This window comes from Typha angustifolia, chromosome 10 (assembly GCF_048772165.1).
Source record: "Typha angustifolia cultivar Huaian chromosome 10, ASM4877216v1, whole genome shotgun sequence".
Classification (NCBI taxonomy): Eukaryota; Viridiplantae; Streptophyta; class Magnoliopsida; order Poales; family Typhaceae; genus Typha; species Typha angustifolia.
The window spans coordinates 8,718,238-8,737,907 of NC_133248.1; the positions used below are offsets into that span (position 1 = coordinate 8,718,238).

Here is a 19,670-nt window from a genome sequence, read left to right on the forward strand (position 1 = left end):
CAAATCATTTCCACTTCAGATCATAAAAGCAATTCAAGGGCATATCTGCGATGCAATACATGAAAGCCCACAAAAACGAAGAGAGAAATAAGATAGTTTCCTTTGTCCTAACCATGTATTATCAACAGACAAACGGCAAATTCTAATTGATGATGTCTAACTAGTGAATTTATGTGCTCAAGTACTGTTACAAGCAATAACATTAGAAAAGAGGGGAGAGGAGCAGACTCACCACACTTTACATTCACGATCGCGATCCCGATGTCTTGTATCTTGGAACGTGCGGTGTGTAGAAAATTTGCCCGGAGGAGACATCTCTTCAGGCTCCTCCGAGTAAAGCTAACTAAGAAGGACCACCATTGGCCATTGGTTGTATAAAGAGCACCAACAACTGCCACAACTACTTATCTTCCCTCCCCCCTCTTACTCTTCTTCTATAAAAATGGAACAGTAAATTAAGATGGCTTGCATAGAAACTTGGAAATCCCTGAGCTATTGGGATAACAGAATGGATGAACTGAAGCTAAACTTCGCCATTGATTCTGAGAATTTAGCAGAGAGCAAGAGATTCCTGTAAAGTTTAGAGAACTTTGAGCAAGAAACAGATGGCGACTTTCTTTCTTTTATCAAGTTAAATTTGTTGCAGAGAGTTGTTCTTTTTTTAATTGCTAGGGTGAGGTTTTCCAGTCAAACTGAAGACTATTGAAGCTGTTAACTGTTCCAAGCCCGCCTAACAGCTTGTTTCCCATATCCTGTTGTTGCTGATGATTCATGGCAGTTGGATCCTGTGTGATGTTATTCATTCCAACCCTCCCATTCATGGCCATAACATTATTTGACATTGCTGCAATCATCCCACTGACCGCGCCAGATGTGCCCATTCCGCCAATACTTCCATATCCCATCCCACCTATGCTGGCATTGTTTTCTATCCCATTTCCAACCAAGCAGTTCCCTCCATTCATAGCTGGTGTCACTCCATTAATGCCCTTCATGTCATTTCGCATGGCTCCGACACTATTTAGCTGAGAGGTCATCATCATCTCTTGTAAAATTTGCTGAACAGAACTTGGCGATTCAGTTGGGTCAGCTTGATGAGACTGTGTTGCCGATTGTTGCAATGCAGACATATTTGCAGGTGAATTGGCAGAGCTCAAGTGGGCAGCATTATGAGATGTTGGAATCATATTGTTGTTCGATGTGGATGGGGTGGGAGATGGGAAAGGTGAAGATACATTGGGTTGGGATGGGGGTATTGAATTGGAAGAGCTGGCTGAAGGTATTTGCACTGTGTTCCCACCACCATAAGGGCTGTTTGCATTACTCATCTGATTCTCTTGCCTGGCATTCATTGAGTTTTGGTGGAGAAGACCAGCGATGGTAGTTGTGCTGCATGTGGATGGCAAATTGTTAAGGGAATTACTTGCGGTCACTGCGCCATTGTTTGCAGAAGAAATCTGAACAGCAGTTGCTTGAGCAGAGTTCTGATCATTATATGTTGTACTTTGGCTGATTGTTTGTTGATCCTCAGGCAGTCTGACTTGTTGAGGATACAGTGCAGATGAAGCAGAAGTTCTCCGTGGAAAGTTGATCAGGCTATCTGAACGAAGATTAAGTGCAAGTTTGTGTGATAATTTTGCAGTAGACAATCAAATAATAGCAATACAACTCAAGTTTACATTAAAAAAAAACTCCAAAGAAACTCCATCAAATCTAATAATTGTAGATTCCGGCAAAATGAAAAAAGTGTCACATCATTGCTTAAATCTACATGGGCACACACTCATCTCCAGACAACCAAAAACCTTTTTAATGGCATGCAGGCTCCACTAAATCCATAGACCACATGCTAGAGAGTATTTGCTCTGTAAAGGCAAAAGATGTTTCTATATAGTAAGTACTAAGATAGTAAGATATGTCAGTTTATATATCAAGTGCTCCTAGAGATATTTAATTATCTGTGCCCTAAGCCCAGTTGCATAAACCAGACCTAATTCACCACTTACACATTTATGAAAGCAAATCCAAGTAAAAGCACCTGTGGTTTTCTGCATTAACCACATTTATTTGAAATTGTTCAGAACAGGTTTGAGTGATAATAAAAGTAATGAAGCACATGAATTTGTAATAAATGTAGGCTGAGGAATTGAGGATGGCACAACGAACTGAATAAACAATATAGAGCTTCCCATATACAAAAGGAAACTAGAGAAGGGGGAAAAGAAAGGCTTACCCATAGGTCCTTTCCCTGTTTCTCTGCTGTAATCAATCAGATCCTTCATACTGTTTACCACCTCCGATATCTGCATTATTGAATCAATTAACCAAAGGTGGAGTGATAGTTCTTGATAAGTCAGTTGCACAAAATATATTGTTTTGTGAAAAGTCAACATCTAGAGAACTCAAGGTGTTATGTAAAGATGATACTTAAACAAAATACAGGAAGCCTGCCAGTAAGAAGGTTGTAGTTGAACTGTGTTATGGCTTTATGGGCATACAACCAAGTATCTATCGGTCATTAGTAACAGAAAATCTATTGTATTCAGCCAAGGCACTAGATTGACGGATATCCGAAAAGAGCTATATGACAAGATTGTCTACCTGAGTACTCACCACACGATGTTACCACATCTTTAATAGAAATTATAAGCAGAAACCTGTACTATCCAGCCAAGATACAAGATATTAAGAGAAACATATTGGCATAAATTGTACCTGGATTTCCGCAACTAAGCCACATTTAAACTTATAGCTAGCAACAAACAAAAGGCAGACCTCTGGCCAGCAGATCCTTCTAAATTTACGCCTTTGCGGTCTTCCTAGATTCTGCTTCTACCCATCCCAATATTTGCAGGTTCCCAAATATGGTGGAGCCAGGAAAAAGGAAAAAGGTAAAGAAAATGTTGGGCATGTTTCCCCAGTATGTTAAGGGGAATCCAGATTCTACTAGATCTCGAGACTCGTAATTGGGCAGTTGTCACTGTGAATCAAAGAACATCAGCATGCTGATATTTGTCAAAAGGCAATTAGAGATTTTATAAAAGGCCTACACACCATCTGCTTCATCCCACAAGGGCATCCTTGCTGCTGTGAATGTCCAAAGACCTTATTGTCAGCTTTGCAAGACCCATCCTCACAACCTTTCATTGCTTGGGTGGCGCGAATGTCCCCCTTCTCTCCAACATCACCAGAGACCTCACCATCCTTCCATGCCTCACGGAGGTTCGCTTTTCCTCTTCAACAATACATTTTCACAATCCAGTGGTTTGCCAAATGATTGAAATTGACATTGATTTGCTTGCAAAATGTCAGCTCACATCGTACTTCATCAGGTAAAATTTCCATAAATAGGTGACAACAATCATATCCCTAGTCTCAGTTAGACAGATAAGGATCACCACACACCCCAAGGAGAAAAAATAGAGCCTCTATGAATCTCTTTATCTGCCTCCAAGCATTCTTTCCATTCTAGCATGACAAGATAGATAGGAAAACAAAAGATAACACACCAAGCCATTGGAGAAAGAAGATCAAAACCCACCTAGATTGTGGGGGACAAAGGAAGCATGGTATCCACTACAAATAAGAGGAGAGGAGAGGGGAAGAGAAGAGGGAGAAGGGGAAAAGGAATAAATGTGGAATCCTCCACAAATAATCTTATTTCTCAAAATTTCATATTTTTTTCTTTCTTTCCAGAATTCCATCACCTCTATATATAAAGATGAGAAGATTACATGAATCACAAATTGATCTTATTCGGATCTTTCCTAATCCAATATATAACTAAACTACAACCTTTTAACTTAGAAATCAATCAAATCCTAACAAAACTTACCTCAAAACAAACTGACAAGCAAATCTCCTAAATTTTTAGGAGTTAAATCAAATTTGACACTCTAAAATCAAATCTACTTTTTAAATAAAATACATCCGAAAATTTTAAACAAAAATCAAAATCGAATTCCCGCCTTTTATTTAGAAAAGAGCAGGTGCACACGAGCATGTCACATGACACTTTGTTACAATTAAAATTGTGAATAATTTATGACCTCAAGCTTGCAAGAAAGTAGGTAAGGATACTTAATTACTAAATCATAGAGAACCCTGAAGAAGTTCCACACCTTCTGTCTGAACTCATAGCAGACACTTCTGTGACACCAATATCCCCAATCCATGTAAACAAGATTATGGAATGAAAGACTTGTCACAACATAGAAACTCCAGGATATAGACCAAAATATTGAGGTAGGAATATCTAAAGATTGCCGACATAAAGCTTCACTACACTAGCCTCTTATATGTATTATTCCAAACAATAACAATCTTGAAGAAACTAGTTTAATTTAATAAATACTACTAAAGCATTCAGGAAAATGAAGTTACCATTTTCACAATGAACAAGCAGACTCCTACAATATTACCTAAGCTAAACAGAAAATCAGTTATAAACTTATAATGGTGACACAGGCACCATGATTTTCATTTACTCATTGCATTCTCATCCCAAACTTCAGATTTAATTTCCTTTCATTTTGAAGTGATTGGAAATTTTTTATTGAAAGAGAGATTCAGGTGTACGGTGTCCATGCGCAAGTGTAAATTAAATTAGAATCTCACTGCATCTAAAAGAAGTCATTTCTATGGATGTTATTCGCACGAATACCAAAGAAAACATGGTTACCACAAAACATCAAATTTTTTTATCTCAATAGTTATTTCAAACCAAATGTGTCAACTTGTGTTTCATTCTCCAATGAGCTTGACATTTGCACAAGAAAATGGGGATGTGTTTTGGGCCTTTTGGTCTTTTAGGGCAACATAAACAGGATACGAACTGCCTGATAGGTATTGTAAGCCTCAGATAAAGCATTTATCGTGTCAAATTGAACAATATTCTCTGCCCTACATCTTTTATTCGAAATCATAGAACTTTAGATAGACCTCAAAAGGTCCAAATCACAAGTCATTTTTATTCCTTCACTTGGCACATCTTTTTTCAAGGAAAGGACATGTTGTGTTAATGTGTTATAGAACATTTTCCAAATGAAATTTCTTAATAGAACTCGAAAAATATGCCTTGATTATAAAAATGACAACACACTGAAGAAACACTAAGGCACTAACCTAAACAAGAAAAAAAATATGTACAAGAAGGTTACAATTGTAAAATAACAAATTTTATAAAGAATCTAGTTCACAGGAAAAAGCCATCAACATGTGACAAGTAGAGAATAGTAAGAGATCAAACTACCTGAAGACAACGAACATATCTCTTCGTATATCCTAGGTCATTTACAAGTGGAACCTCCAGAGCCTTGGCCAACTGACGAGCAGATGCTACAAATCTGGAGAACCAACCAAGAAAAATACCATTACATTCTTCTTTTTCAGGAAAAGATACAGTAGCAAGCTTACTCAATTATCATGATAAGAAGATAAGATATTATAAGAAAAAATGCCGTCAAATATGCAAAAGATACACTCACAGAAGAAAACATTTATATCCAAGACTTCCCCTTTAAAGGATAATCGAATATTCCCATTAAAGCATGGCAAAATGGCACATAAAAAGAAATTGTAATACACATCAATTTGAAAGAAGATAACTAGATTTTCTCAAAACTTTTTCCTTGGTAATCTGGTTGTGCCCAATGTAAGTTCATAACTGAAGTAGAACAAACTGTAGAAGTCACCTGCCCATGGCACCCACAAACTCCAGAAAAGATAGATCGGGCCAAAAAAAAAAAAGACTAAACAGATATGGTAGCACTTCTAGCTGAGCAATCAGGAAATGCATTTCTAAGAAGGCATCATAAACTTTTTGAGAATCGTAAGTCATATATGTTTAACTGTGTGATATAAGTATCCAGAGCAGCATGTGATGTAATAATAAATAGAAGGCTGATAGATCCATCATGAAGCTCAGCTAAGTTCCCATTTGGCCACTTTGACTTCTAACTAGTCAAAACTAGAAAAGCTTTACATCGAATGACTTACGAGTCTAAGTACAATGTTTTTATTGTTAAAAATGCACCTGCTCTTCATAAGAATAGCTTTTCGACTCTTCTCTATTGCATCAAAAACAAAGACGGCTCAAAGCCTAAAAGGATGTGTGCAAGTTGGCTCATAATTAGAGTACTCAATATGAAGCAAACTTACGAATCACAATTATTTTGTAAACCCTGAACAAATACACTGGTAGATGCATTTTGAGAAGCATTCTGATATTTCTGCACCGCAGCCCCAAGCTGACTTAACTGCATTGGTGAAACATGAAATAGCAAACCAGAAGTTACAGAGAGATTCTTGTGGGCCAACCCAGAGTAGGGAAGGAAGTATAACCAATTCCCTGACCTGAGGTATTAACAATCTTCGAGGGATAAGTTCCTCATGACGTCTAGCACAGAACTCCCAAGAGCAAATCTAGGAGCAGAAAACATGTTAGAAGTTACTTAGAATGGAAGAAGATTGTCATCCACTGTACAGAAAAAATTTCTGCAGTAACATTTTTACCTTTAAATCAGGGGAGAAAACAATCCGTAGCTGACCTTCACGTACCACACGTAATTGCTCAAAGACACTCTCCTGAATTGCTTTAGCATAATCCAGGACTATCTGACCTGATGCATTCTGGTACTCCCGGGGCATATCAACATACAGAAGTTCCTCCAAAGTACCACTAGCATACTTAATTTGGAATAGTCTTGGCAAAACCTCAACAGTTGTTTCTGTTTTTACAAACAACAGCAACAAACTAACATAAAAAAAGGACCATATAAAAGAGAATACTCATCAGTAAGATGAGGACTAAATTACCAAAAGGAAACCAATTCATGATTAACCAGAATACAAAATAATAATTCAGTTGTATGCATCTCAAGAACCAGGGCACTGAAAGTATTCTCAAAAAATAAGTGCATACCAAAACCCCGGCCAGGCTTCCGGTTGCAAATTTCACAGTGCCACACATCCTGAAACATAGTAACCTCATTGATTAGATCATCCTGAAATGATCTACATTGATGAGCTAAAACTTTTTGACTGCTTGGACACAAGACAGACTTCAAATACACAAGCCAGACATACCTGTGGGAAAACACCAGTAGTCTGGCGTCCACTTCCGTAGAATGAAACACACCACCTCTTCTTGGCATTTGGAGCAAAATACTCTGCAACAAATTTCCTCCAGAACTCTATATTATTGTCCTACATGAGGTAAAGAGTTGTAAGAAAAAAAAAGGAGAAAATAATGATCTGATTCAGAAGAGTCCAATATTTCATCAAGAACGTAAGAATTTACTTCTGGTCTGTGCTGCTGATGATACATATAATGGGTCAAACGTCGAGCGCACATTCCGGGCTCATATAAGGTGGATTTTACTTGAGGTCTAACAGGAAGACTTGGCTGAAGCTGTTGTTGCAACTGGTTACGTTGCTGAGGCAGGGTCTTCAGAATCTGCTGTTGCTGATGCTGTTGTTGCTGCTGCCGCTGTTGCAGCTGCAACATCCTCTGCTGCTGCAAGAGGCTGAGCTGTGCAGCAGCAGCTTGTGATGATTGCCTTGACATTTGCAGTAAGTGCTGCTGATGCTGTTGTTGCTGCTGATGCTGCTGTTGTTGCTGTTGCTGCAGAAACAATGATGAATCTGAATGTTCTAATTTAACTGGACCCAGGGTCCTCATTGACTGCATATGCTGCTGCTCCATTTTGACAGCACCCATCCCCCGCAAGGACTGCAACTGCTGCCCATTCTGATCGGAAGGTCCCATTTGCGGCTCCAACTTAACAGGACCCATGGTGCCTACATTGCCCAAACCGCCCCGAAGCTGTGTTTGCTGTCGGTTCTGCTGCATCGTCAACTGCTGCTGGAAGTTCTGCATACCTTCAATTTGTTGAGACTGTTGCTGATCAGCAGCAATCTGGTTATTAGAAGAGTTCTGGAATTGCTGGCCCTGATCCATGCCAGACGAAGAAGTGAACAAGAGTGACTCGGGATCAACCTGACCCAGCATATCAACAGAACCTCCAGAAACACCTCGCTGCTGAAGACTAGCTGAAGAAGGATTAGAGATTCCACTGCAGGACACAGGCCCTCCATTCCCCAAGGAGTGGTTATGAAGTGAAGATACATTTGAGATGTTACCCAGTAAACTCATGTTGTTACTGTTAAATTGAGTGCGAGGTGAGACGATGGAAGAGAATGGTTGCTGAGAAGGGATAGAACCAGGCTGTCCACCACCTAACATGCCGGAGTTCGCTCTCAGGTGAGATGGAGGAACAGGTTGAGCTCCGCCGACTGGAGTCGAAGGGCCGGATGGTACCATATTTCTCAAAGTCACGGAGATTATGTTTGTGTACTAAGAAAGAGAAAATTTCGTTACATGGGTTCTAAGATTTAGCAAGACCAAACGCAAACAAGCATGGAAGTCTCTATTGGGGCCACTGGGAGCAAAGATTTTTTGCATTTAAACCTATAAACAAAAGACGAATAAGTCTGAGATACAGAATCCAAGCCAAAGGTTCTAGTCTGCAACATCCTATGGATTCCACTCGCCTTGTAGAAGAAACCCTCTTTCCAGTTCTAAAAAAAGGACGTGTATCCGGATCTCCAATAAGTCTCAAAACTCAATCTTTTCCTGCACCTTTCTTTTTCTCTTTTGACAACCAACGATAAAGAAGGAATCAGATGGCCCAAACCGAACAAAATGTTAAAGAATAGAAGGAAAAGGGGGATCAAGTTGCGATCTTTTCCCCAGAAATGGAAACCAAACGATCACAGCACCATAAGGAGAGTTCAAAATGTGATCTTTTTCCCTCTCGAACCCCCAAAATATAGCGCCCTTTCCTCTTGGCAAGCCGAAACCTGAAGAAAAACAGAGAAATCCGAACCGAATCAAGCGATCCAGGGCTCCATCAGTTGCGATTCATCATCGCTTAAAAACATAAAAGCCGGGAGACGACCAAAGAAGGAAAAAAAAAATCCAAAATCCAAAAAATCGACGTCTAATTCGGAGGATCGAACTCACTTACTTGGTTCTTAAATCCTCTCACAAGAGAGCTCCTTGCGAAGAAAATTCGTTGACTTCTACTTGGATTCTAGGGTTAAGGATTCTTCCCAAGCTAAGCAAAGATCTGAATTCCTCTCGCCGACAGTGTAATCTTCTTCCTTCGATTTTTTTTTCCTTTTTTTCTTTTTTTTTTAGTTGATTATTCCTGACTCGTCTCGCTTCCTTTTCTCCCGTAGGATAGAAAAGAGAGAGAGACGAGTCCTTGCGGACATCAAAGTTTTCTTAGATTTGATTAAGCTCTTGATATTTTAACTCCCTTCCTTTTAAGACGTTTTTGTACTTCATTGCTAATGCTAACCTTCTATTCCAGGTTACAACTTCGTCGTGAGGCCACTTTTGCACATTCCACCCTGACGTTTGCATTCCATTCAACCCCCCGAATGTACCTGGGGGGGGGGGGCCTGAGGATTTTTGCAGAATGACACATCCTTTATGAAGTAATTATAAATTACTCTCTTCCAATGGTTGTCCATCTGTGCCGTTTAAATGTTTAAAATTAATTATCACTACATTTCTTAGTTAATAGTAAATATATGTATATGTTAGTAAAAGAACTGGCAATAGATACAATTATCAATAAATTATGCTCATTAAAATTTATAATCTAATAAAACTGTCTTATTAAATTTACTCGCTGTTAACGTAAAGAAGTTCCTTAATTAAAAAAAAACAAAGCTACGTTAAAATGAGGTCAACGAGATACTGTTGAGTTCATAATTAATATTAAAAGAATAGTCTACTTACATGTTCCATTCCCCTTTGGGTGCGAATAAGAGAAGGAATCCTTTTACCATTCTCACGTATCCAGCCACTGGGTTACTGGTTCGTGCCGGTAACAATAAGACCATGATATCTACGGAGTGAAGATATCACTCCTCGCCTTCCCTTTCTCAAACGATTCAAATCTTCTCATCTGATCCTTCCATGCCACAGCATCATCATCATCATCATTGATGATCCCAAACGGAAACGGGTCCATGACCCATCCATCATACCATAAGGTGGACCCCACCCACCACGGGAAGCGGGGTCCATGGAATTATTCCAACCTGACGAATTACCCCTGCGGTTTGCGGTAACCACGGAAACCCCCCCTGGGAACCTATCGTGAGGATTCTCGCGGTGGGCCTATGATTTCTCTCACCCCCTTACGCATACGTGACTCGAACTATCATTTAGCTTTTTCTTCGCTAGGTCGTTTAAGCCCACAGGACGGTGTTTGTACCGTAGATTTTAGAGAGCTCCATGAGCTCGTCGAGCCACGTGTCGACCGGCTACTGCGTTGAGTTATGGTCCAAGGTTTGTTTTGTGAGTCCACCTCCGAGTTCATTTGGTTAGCAGCCTTTGCTATGTGCTCCTTGGAAGGTATTTTGGTCTCCTTTAATTTTAAAATAGGTATTCTTATTCTTAAAATGAGACCTTCATTTTATAAATTACTATCATTATGCTCACTTTTATTTTAAAATAAAAGTATAATAATTATTTTTATTGTGATATAAAATAAATAAATAAAGTGTTTTACTTTTTATTCTATAAATAACTTTTTATCCTTTGAGTTCCTCTCTAGTTGAGTTGGATTCGGATCAAAACAATATAATACACGGCACATTTATTAAATAGATTAGAATATTATATAGGAACATAATTATTTATTAAACAGCTTAAATAATTAAATTTAAATAATTATTTATGATGAATTTAAATGAGTTAAGATAATAAATATGAATATGAACCGTGGAATAATCAGATTAAGTGAGTTTAATCCATTTATGACCTAAGCTGGATTATATACTAAACCAAAAACCATTTAAAATATTAAATTGTCACATATATTGGGATGCGGGTCTAAGAAAGATAATCCGAATCCGAATCCGATCCAATAAATTTGGCAGCCAATTGAACGGGGCACTTGGGATCCGGATCACATAACAAGAGGCCCATTAGCACTCATACCGGATTCGGGGTGGATTAGTAGAATAGCGTCAGTGCGAGGGGTAATTGCGACATTTTATTCTTTTCCTTCCCGTAGAGGGAGGCTAGAAGAAAAGCCCTAGCCATAGGTGGCCCTTTCATGGTCCCCACGTGGCCCCACCGCAACCCCCTCCTATCCATGCCCATGAGCTCCCATGCCATGCATGCACACCATGTATGGCATGACCCATGTGTTGTTATTTTATAAGATGGAGAGGAGGAAAGGGCGGTCCCCACTGCTGAGAGGGAACAACGTCAACCATCGTCACCGCATGCCGTAACGGCCGTCAAGGCGTCAACTAACGGTCGCCGTGTGTGTCCTCCGTTGCCGTGGCTGTGTTTAATTGGCTTACATCTGTATTAATAAAAAGAAATTTCATTAGTGTCCCACGTGGAGGTCTATGTTTGACCTTCTCTAGACGGCGTCACATCAAACGGCTGAAACAATAATCGCTATAATAATTAGGGTCCCTCAAAAGTTGTCGTATGAAAGTTTCCTCGCCGTTAATATTAACAGTACAGCTAAATTATTAATATTGCTGTTTTATTATCTCTGTCTTCACGTATACTATTCCAGTTATCTCTATCACTTGAGAAAAGTTAGTTGAGGGAATCCTTCCATTTTTCCATGCCATAACATTTTATTTTAAGATTTTTATAAATCATACGTTATATTTTATTAATTTTATAATTTACAATTATTTTTAAGTTTTTTATAACTCAATCTATAGACTAAATTACTAAAATACTCCTAAATATTCTCTCTTATTTTCTATCCTCCACCGTCACCGTTGCTGTTGCCGCCGCCACCACCTTTCCCCATCTTCTCCCCTCCCGATCATCCTCATTTTCTTCTTCCTCTTCCTCTTCTTTGGAAAGAAAAAAAAGATGAGAAGATAGGAGCAAGTTAGGTATTTATAAATTATTTTGTATATTATAATATAATATATTTTTTCTAGTACTATCTAAATTAACTCAGGGTTTTAAATAAGAATTATAAGGGAAAATGAAGGGTTGGATTATAAAATCCTCAGAGACGGAATATAAATTATAAAATAGATAAAATGTAGAGTGATTTGTAAAAATTCTTTTTATTTTAAAGAAAGTCAGTAGATGAATAATTTATTAAATGTTCAATAAAATTTTACAATTTGATACATTAAAATGAAGAGGATATAGGCTATTCATTCCATATAGGCATCACACTCTGCTAAATATAGACTGAGCTACAATAAAGCAAAGTATCAAACATATATAATCACTTACATAAAGATAAAAGCAGAGGAGGTATAATGATGGCCCTAGAAGTAAGCCTTATTTTAGCCATTTTAATATAATCGCAGATAAATGCAATAAAAGACGGTGTGGAAGAATACAAGAATAAGAGGGTTGTTGTCAAGTGGCCCCATCAAGATCATAGTGGGTCCAACAACACCAACTTACAACACGTTGTAACACATCAATAGAACTAAGGAAAGAAACCCAAAATAAAAATCCATAGTTGCAATTAGTGCACTACAACATTAGCAGCAAGGTGATCCACAATGGCCTCCCAGTCATCTTTATCATCTATTATACCTTGTCTGGAGTGATGGAAATCGAAGTCTCTTCTTGAGTTGAAGTCATCACCTTCAACAATTCATCAAAATCTACAAAATTCGATGTGGAGGGTTGAAGGCGTAGGAATGGATGACGAGGGCCCTAGAACGAAGCTTATCAACCACAAGAGAGAAGCCATAGGATGTTGAGAATAAATTACCAAATTGCTATAATGCAAGAAAGTAAGTAAAATAGAGCACACACAAAATTTACATGGTTCACCTAAATTAGGCTACATCCACGAGTTGCTGTGAATCTTTCACTAAGAAAAATTACAAGTGTTTACAAACACTCTTGTCTCACAAACTCATAAAACTCAATTTTCACCTTTGAAGTTTTCTCTCAATTTTCTCTCCTCTTTAGCTTATTATTGCTAAGAGATTTCAATCCAAAAGTCAATCTCTCTCTCTCTCTCTGTTTCTATTATATAGAGACTAAGATAAGGAGTCTATTTATAGGGCTACAACAAGACTTCCTAAATTTCAGCAATTTCGATTGCAAATTTTGATATGCTCTCCTCAAATCTTGGTTGTTTATTTGACCAAATGTGTTTTTCTTCACATAGGATGCGTGGAGGTCGACGAGGTTAGTGAGTGTGGCAGTGAGGTGGTAAGAAGCGGTCTAGGATTTTAAGCCTATCGATAATAAATTCAATGAGAGAGATGGGTCAATTCCTAGACCAAGCTTCCTACTGGGGATAAAGTTGACAACCTCAAAGCAGCAACGACGAGGAGTGAGAAAAAAAAAGGAGAAGGAGAAGGAGAAGAAGTTTAAAAAAGAAGAGATGAGAGAGAGAGAGAGAGAGAGAGAGAGAGAGAGAGAGAGAGAGAGAGAGAGAGAGAGAGAGAGAGAGAATGGAGTAGAGAGGAGAAGAAACCTCTCAAAAACAGGTCAAAAGCCTCCCCTCTTTGGCTAGGATAGGGAGAAGAGGAGATAACATACAAGGAAGAAAATTCTCTTCTAGAGGAAAGAAAGAGGCACCCAAAAATCTAGCAGAATTAGAGCTGGCATAACAAATTGAAAGAGGAGGAGTGAATATGAATGCTTCCCCTGAAAGAGTAGTATTTGATTTGGGAGGCTGTTCGTGAGGAAAAAAAATTAAAAGGGAGCACGCTGCAAAGATGCCAACCTTCATTTTTGTATAACTTTTTCCATCAACAACTGGTTTTTCCTTTACATACAATACAAGCCCTGATACTAAAAAGTAAAATTCAGCATGGTTATAATGTTTAATTACTCCTCTCTCTTTTTTTCTTTCTTTTCTACATTAATGATTTAGTTCAATTTATAGGCCAAATAAACCCAAATTTTGAGTTGAAATCAATGAAAGTTGACCTGGTTCATGTGTTCAGCTTGTTGACACCCAATTCAAACAAGTAGAAATATTCATCATTGTCAGCCTTCCTCATCATCTCCCTCGTACCTTAAGTCTTCGTTCTTATCTCTTTATCTCTTATTTTTCTCTTTTCTCCGATAGATTCTACGTTCACTACTCATCGATAAGTTGGCCTAACCATTCTCAGTGAGGTGTGAGGAGCACTCCCCTCGGATCTCCCCTCTTATTTTGCTTCTACTCCGACGAGGTGACTCGGAGCCAGGGTGGAGTCAATGCTCCTTCCCTCAGTGTTTCCCTTAATTGATAGCACTAAAGGACTTGCGGTAAAATCTCTTTGGCTACTTCGTTTTGTAGGAGGGAAGTGAGCATCCTCCCTCTCCTCTGCCGGTAAGACATCGTCGGAGGTTCGTTTGGTGGCCGTTATCTTATTTTGTTTGTGCTCTCTTTATTTTCCACAAGGGCCAAAGACGCTACATTGTGATGAAGCTATTGTTAGCAATTTATTTAGATGTTGTACGTCCTCTACGCTTGATGCTTGTTTTCTTATTGTGTCTGGTAATATGGTTGTTTCAATCTATCTACCCTTTTTATCTGTGTATAGGTTTATAAAATCTTATTAGAATTAACAAATTTATATGCCAACAAAGAATTAGAAGTATTTAATAATGACAAATCATCATTGGTCCCTTACTATTCATCCCATAGATTGCAACGAACCAGAGATAATGGAAGTGAATCATTCCAAGTTCCATCTACAATGGGGGGCTTGTTGTCTACTGCTAAGATGTACAAACTCAAATATAGTACAAAATTGGGCACTATAAAGATTCGATCTCTATAGAGGGGGTGTAAAGGTATTATTGACAGACTAATGGGCACCAGAAGAAGTAAAGATAGAACCATTCAATTCACAGATGGCAGTTTGAATAATTAAATGAAACAAAAAATAGCTGCCAAACTTCTTTTTTTTTCATTTTGAGCAAGCCGGTACATTTATGTGCAGAAAATGATGGATCAACAACTACTAAAGCATTCACTACAACACTAATTAGCAGACTTATCTACTATTACATGACAACAAATCGTGGATTAGAAGATGGAATAGACCTAGTTACGCACCTCTATGGATCTCACAAATGACCTACGCCACCATACTTGGAAAGCTCTGCTGAGATTTGGACACTCGGTGCCACTCCCTGCAAAGCAGCGGAACCATTCTTCAAACAAGCTTTGCTGCTGCTTGAGTGGAAGGGTAAGAAGAGCTTGACCCATGCTTTCCTCCAGCATCCTCACGTCTAACCCTTTTGAGCACCTCTGTAACCAGCCAAAGTCCATCAGCATAGGTGCAAACCAGCCATGAAAGATGCCACTTCGCACATCGCCGCGGCACTGCAGCTTTCCCTTCCCTAGTGCGATGAATACAGTGGCTGAGATCCGACTGAGCTCGTACCTCACCATTGGTGAGGCTTGTTCATGCATCCTCATCAAATCTTCTTGGTCTGCCCACAGACCCACGAAATCTTCTGCCATTTGATTGTTTATGAGAATCTCTAAGAGCCAATTGAGGTTCTCAACTTGCTTAGAGACCCGTTCAATCAAAGGCTTACGCTCTCTCGTCATGGTTTCGTGATCTATTGGGACAGAATCTGAAGCTTCTTCGAAGAGCTCTACCAGAGAGTTCAAACAGGAATGGCAAATGCTATATAAGCTCTCCTTGTTGAGCCCAGCGGGGTCTTTCTGATAGACTGAACTTTTGCATAAGAGGCCATTGACTAAAGATTGCATTTCCTTCCTTGCATTACTACTAGTCCCATTCGTTACAGATTGTATGAGCTGCACTGATAGATCACCTGAGCTGCGCCAACCTTGTGGACACAATCTAGCTAGAACATCTTGGGATATTGTTTCCTCAAATGTGGATCGAGCAAACAAGTTCTTCAATTTCTCTTCTTCATTCTCACTCCAGGGCACAGCCTCAATATATCTTAGACATGATGTGACCCCTCTTTCAAACATGATGGTAGAAGATACCTGGAAATAACAACTTAAATGTAAGTCGCACTTGACAGTGAAAAGCAAACAACATGGTGAATTCATACAACTAAGATATCAAGAGAACCTATTACAGGGAAGAATCACATGTTCACAACAGTACTCTGAACCTAGACGTGAGAACACATGAAACCTAAAGAACCTCCAAGGCATGAATACTTACACCTCCTGATCTACAAACACGAGTGCTCCCATAATGCCCAAACACGAGAACTCAGTACTCACATGCCCCATGCAAATAAAAATGTTGTGCAAGATGGACTGGCAATATAGATCTCTTGTTTTTGGACATGCTACAATTGATCCCCAGTGAACATGATAAGTTGGGAATTACACAATATACTTGCTAGCTGCAGATAACAGGCAGAAAGAGTAAAGTAGATTGGCGTATTGGCCTAGCTATCTAACATTTTCAGGTAGATGGACTTTAAACCAAAAAAAAATGCAAGACAGCTATAGATACATAGATGAGTCCAAAAGATCAGCCAGCCTTCATGACCAGTCATGAAGAGACTTTCTTCATGAATATGGAAATAGGAATTTTATATATGAGAGAGCTTGCAAGGATGAATGCACAAGAGATTTACAAGTAAGAAAAATCAATATAAAGTATAAACAAAAATGAAAAGTTAAATTGCTAGGTTTTGTCAATAAACTTGCCATTCTCATGAAAAATAACCAACCATAATAACATGACTAAACCATATGAATACGGTTCTCTGAATGACGACCAGCCATTTATTGAGCATTTATAGTATCAGACATACACTTTTCTAGGTGATAGTGATCTTCCAATTCTTTATTCACATGGTCCACAGACTCCACACAGATATCATATCACTACATACACATAAGATCCTTTAAACTAAGTAGCAGATGTAGATTTTCCACTCTTGTCCAGTCACTTACATGGCATTAGATCCCATGTCTAGCTTCTAGAACTGGAAGAGGTTCAAAGAGAACCATGATCCATCATTCTAAGAAAGCAGGTACTGCATATCAGCATGCTTAGTCAAGCTTAATCACATAAAACCACATTATCACACTATACTCGCACAAGCGTAGGCTTCATTATTCAATTAAGTTCTAAGTTATAGTTGCAATTTTAGCTTGACAGTATCTTATTGGCTAACTAATCATATCACATTTCCACTATTTCATGAGAGCTTGCAAAATCTTTTAGTCATATTTCCACCGCTATTTATATCTAGGTAATCCTGCATCTGTCCATTACCACTCCCAGTCTGTGTCTCAAAATTTCAACAATTGATACAGCATTCATAAATAGTTGATCTAAAGAAAAACGACTGCAAATCATTTCTAGAGATGTCAAAAACCACCCGCACCTCTAGTATGTCGATAGCCCTGGAGACTCCCACCTTCATGAGCCACCTCATCGGATCCTTCTCGTACATCAGTTCGATGGTCGCCCTGAAAACTTCCATATCCTCAACCCCACCAACCTCAATTCCCCTGCAGTCCTCCATGGCATCCGAGATCTTCCGACTTGAATCCAAAACCATTGCCGCAAAAAATGAGCTGCTCCGGCTCAGCACCTTTGAGTCCAGTTCCATCACCAGGCATCTCCCATCCTTTCCCTTCACGCTAAGCCTCAAATCCAAAGATTTCTCCCTCAATCCACCACAATCCCTCCTCTCCACCCTCGGAGGAGCCAAAGATCTCTCCTTTGGTGCCGGATCTGGTAACTCCGGCTCCGACTCGGCAGTGGCCGTCACCACCGACACCGAATCCGCTATCTCCGGCAACGGATCGAGCGGCGCGTCGGAGTCGATGGGCGAAACCCTACCGGGGGAATAGATCCGGCGAGGATCGATGATCCCGAGGCCGAGCTTGCTGCTCGGGGAAGGAGAGCTGTAGAAGGAGCCGGCGTAGGGGGGTTTCGGCGGCAGCTTGGCGGGGTTGATGTTGTGGTGCACGGAGCTCCGGCAATCAGGGCTTTGTGGAGCTGCGGCGAAGGAGCAGCACCAGGCGCGCGGCCTTAGGCCGGGGCTGCGCCTGCGTGGGGCGGAGGCGGATCTCCGCCCACCCAAATCCGCCATTGGAGAGATCGTTTACTGTTAGCAGCAGGAGCAGGGTTAGGGATAGGGCTAGGGTTTTAAAGTTGCCATGGAGAGAGAGACAGATAGAGGCGTCTTATGAAGGTTTGGTAGGGAAAAGCATTGGATTCCTTCCTCTCTGCCGCCGTTATAAACGAGACGGTGGGGATGGCGAAGGAGACAGGGGATCGGATGCAGCAGGAAGAGGACGGCTTGTAATAAGGATGGGAGCAGAGGTTGACACGTGGAGTTCTTAAGTTGTGTTTTGTGACGCTTTACCGGAGAGTCGGATTCCGTACAGCTGATGGCAGGAGTGCCCGACGTTTGATAGGCTGCAAGGAAGGATTGTAGGATGATGTGGAGCTCAGTGATTGGATAGTATAGAAAGATTATGGATGTGATTTTTTTTTCCTGATTATTTTGTTGGTATTTACTGTAACTTTATTAGCGCATTATATGCATATCATTTGAAATTATTTTTCTTTTTGTGGGGATGATTGATTTAATTATCTAATATATATATATATCCAAAAGAATTAATCTTCTGTCCGTGATTAATCAGGGGTTATAATAGATCAGATACGACTAAATAGTACTCAAATCATATTTGAATTTATATTTTCAATTCGGATGCGAATACGGATACTAGACCAATAACAAAATCTGAAATCATATCCTATTTGAACGAATACGAATAATTTCTGAATACTTGATTTAACCCTAAATTGATATATATCGAATTATAAGCGGATTATAACTTGTATTTTAGACACAATTAACACAAAAGTGCTTGCAAATAGAATATCTTCAGAAGTGCTGATAAAATAATATTTTGATTAGGTAATCTAAAACATACTTATACCTCTCTATGCCCACTTTGTTTAGAAAATTATCATCAATCATGCCGAGTTGCTTACCATCTTTAAGACACCCACAAAACAATGGTTGTTCGTATGGAACTCCTCGAGGTTTTGTTCTACTTCACAAATACACGGACCATATTAGAAAAATAAACCAAACAATGAAACAAAATAAAAAATTAATCTCAAGTCAGAAGTAAAATCCAAAAAGAGAATTAACTACCCTTGATCAAAACAATAATCCCACCATCAATGAAGCTGAAACAAGTCCATACCATGGCTTGGTCAAGACCCAACACATCCCACCTCTCAAGAGCAACAGATGACATTATCTCCTCCTCTTCCTCATTGTGCTCTTTCTCCCCCTCGCTTGGTGACGATGAGCTCGAGGAGGGAGGACCAGAGGAGGCGAAGCTTGGTGACGCTGAGCTCAAGAAGGAAGAACCATAGGAGGCAGAGCTTAATGACGCCATAACATAGTGGTGATGGCGGCGGAGAGGTCGGAGAGGTGATGGCGAGGAGAGATTTTAGAGAGTTACGGGTGGAGGCAACTACCAATTAGGAGAGACAGAGAGGGTAGGGTTATGGTGGTTTAGAGGGTGGGGTATTTATACAAGTGGTTAAACGGATATCTGTTATCCAAATTCGAATCAGATAACAATAACTATAATCATATCCATATCCGAATCTAAACTTTTCTTAAACAGACTATCCATACTCTGATCCGG

General features: G+C 39.5%; 2 protein-coding genes across 2 annotated transcripts; both read right to left on the reverse strand.

Moving 5' to 3' along the window:
- Positions 1 to 81: 81 nt before the first annotated feature.
- Positions 82 to 9,282, reverse strand: LOC140768800 (transcriptional corepressor SEUSS). Its single transcript, XM_073109219.1, has 10 exons — positions 9,030 to 9,282; positions 7,301 to 8,862; positions 7,087 to 7,206; positions 6,923 to 6,971; positions 6,514 to 6,728; positions 6,355 to 6,423; positions 6,160 to 6,257; positions 5,252 to 5,345; positions 2,234 to 2,303; positions 82 to 1,600 (listed from the first exon to the last, which is right to left on the reverse strand). The coding sequence occupies exons 2-10, from the start codon at positions 8,321 to 8,323 to the stop codon at positions 669 to 671; spliced, it is 2,670 nt and encodes an 889-aa protein (XP_072965320.1). The 5' UTR covers positions 8,324 to 8,862; positions 9,030 to 9,282; the 3' UTR covers positions 82 to 668.
- Positions 9,283 to 14,867: 5,585 nt separating this feature from the next.
- On the reverse strand, positions 14,868 to 18,253 carry LOC140768910 (BTB/POZ domain-containing protein At2g13690). The gene is made up of 2 exons (XM_073109376.1): positions 17,372 to 18,253; positions 14,868 to 16,004 (listed from the first exon to the last, which is right to left on the reverse strand). Exons 1-2 carry the CDS (start codon positions 18,083 to 18,085, stop codon positions 15,081 to 15,083), a joined length of 1,638 nt encoding a protein of 545 aa, XP_072965477.1. The 5' UTR covers positions 18,086 to 18,253; the 3' UTR covers positions 14,868 to 15,080.
- Positions 18,254 to 19,670: the final 1,417 nt, after the last annotated feature.

Excerpts from the sequence above, each read along its gene's own strand:
- LOC140768800 (XM_073109219.1), bottom strand. The coding sequence starts at position 8,323 with ATGGTACCATCCGGCCCTTCGACTCCAGTCGGCGGAGCTCAACCTGTT. Across the intron at positions 6,258-6,354 it reads GAAGATTGTTAATACCTCAG|TTAAGTCAGCTTGGGGCTGC; the intron begins GTCAGGGAATTG and ends TCACCAATGCAG. Across the intron at positions 5,346-6,159 it reads TTACAAAATAATTGTGATTC|ATTTGTAGCATCTGCTCGTC; the intron begins GTAAGTTTGCTT and ends TTGGTTCTCCAG.
- LOC140768910 (XM_073109376.1), bottom strand. The coding sequence starts at position 18,085 with ATGGCGGATTTGGGTGGGCGGAGATCCGCCTCCGCCCCACGCAGGCGC. Across the intron at positions 16,005-17,371 it reads GGGCTATCGACATACTAGAG|GTATCTTCTACCATCATGTT; the intron begins GTGCGGGTGGTT and ends TGTTATTTCCAG.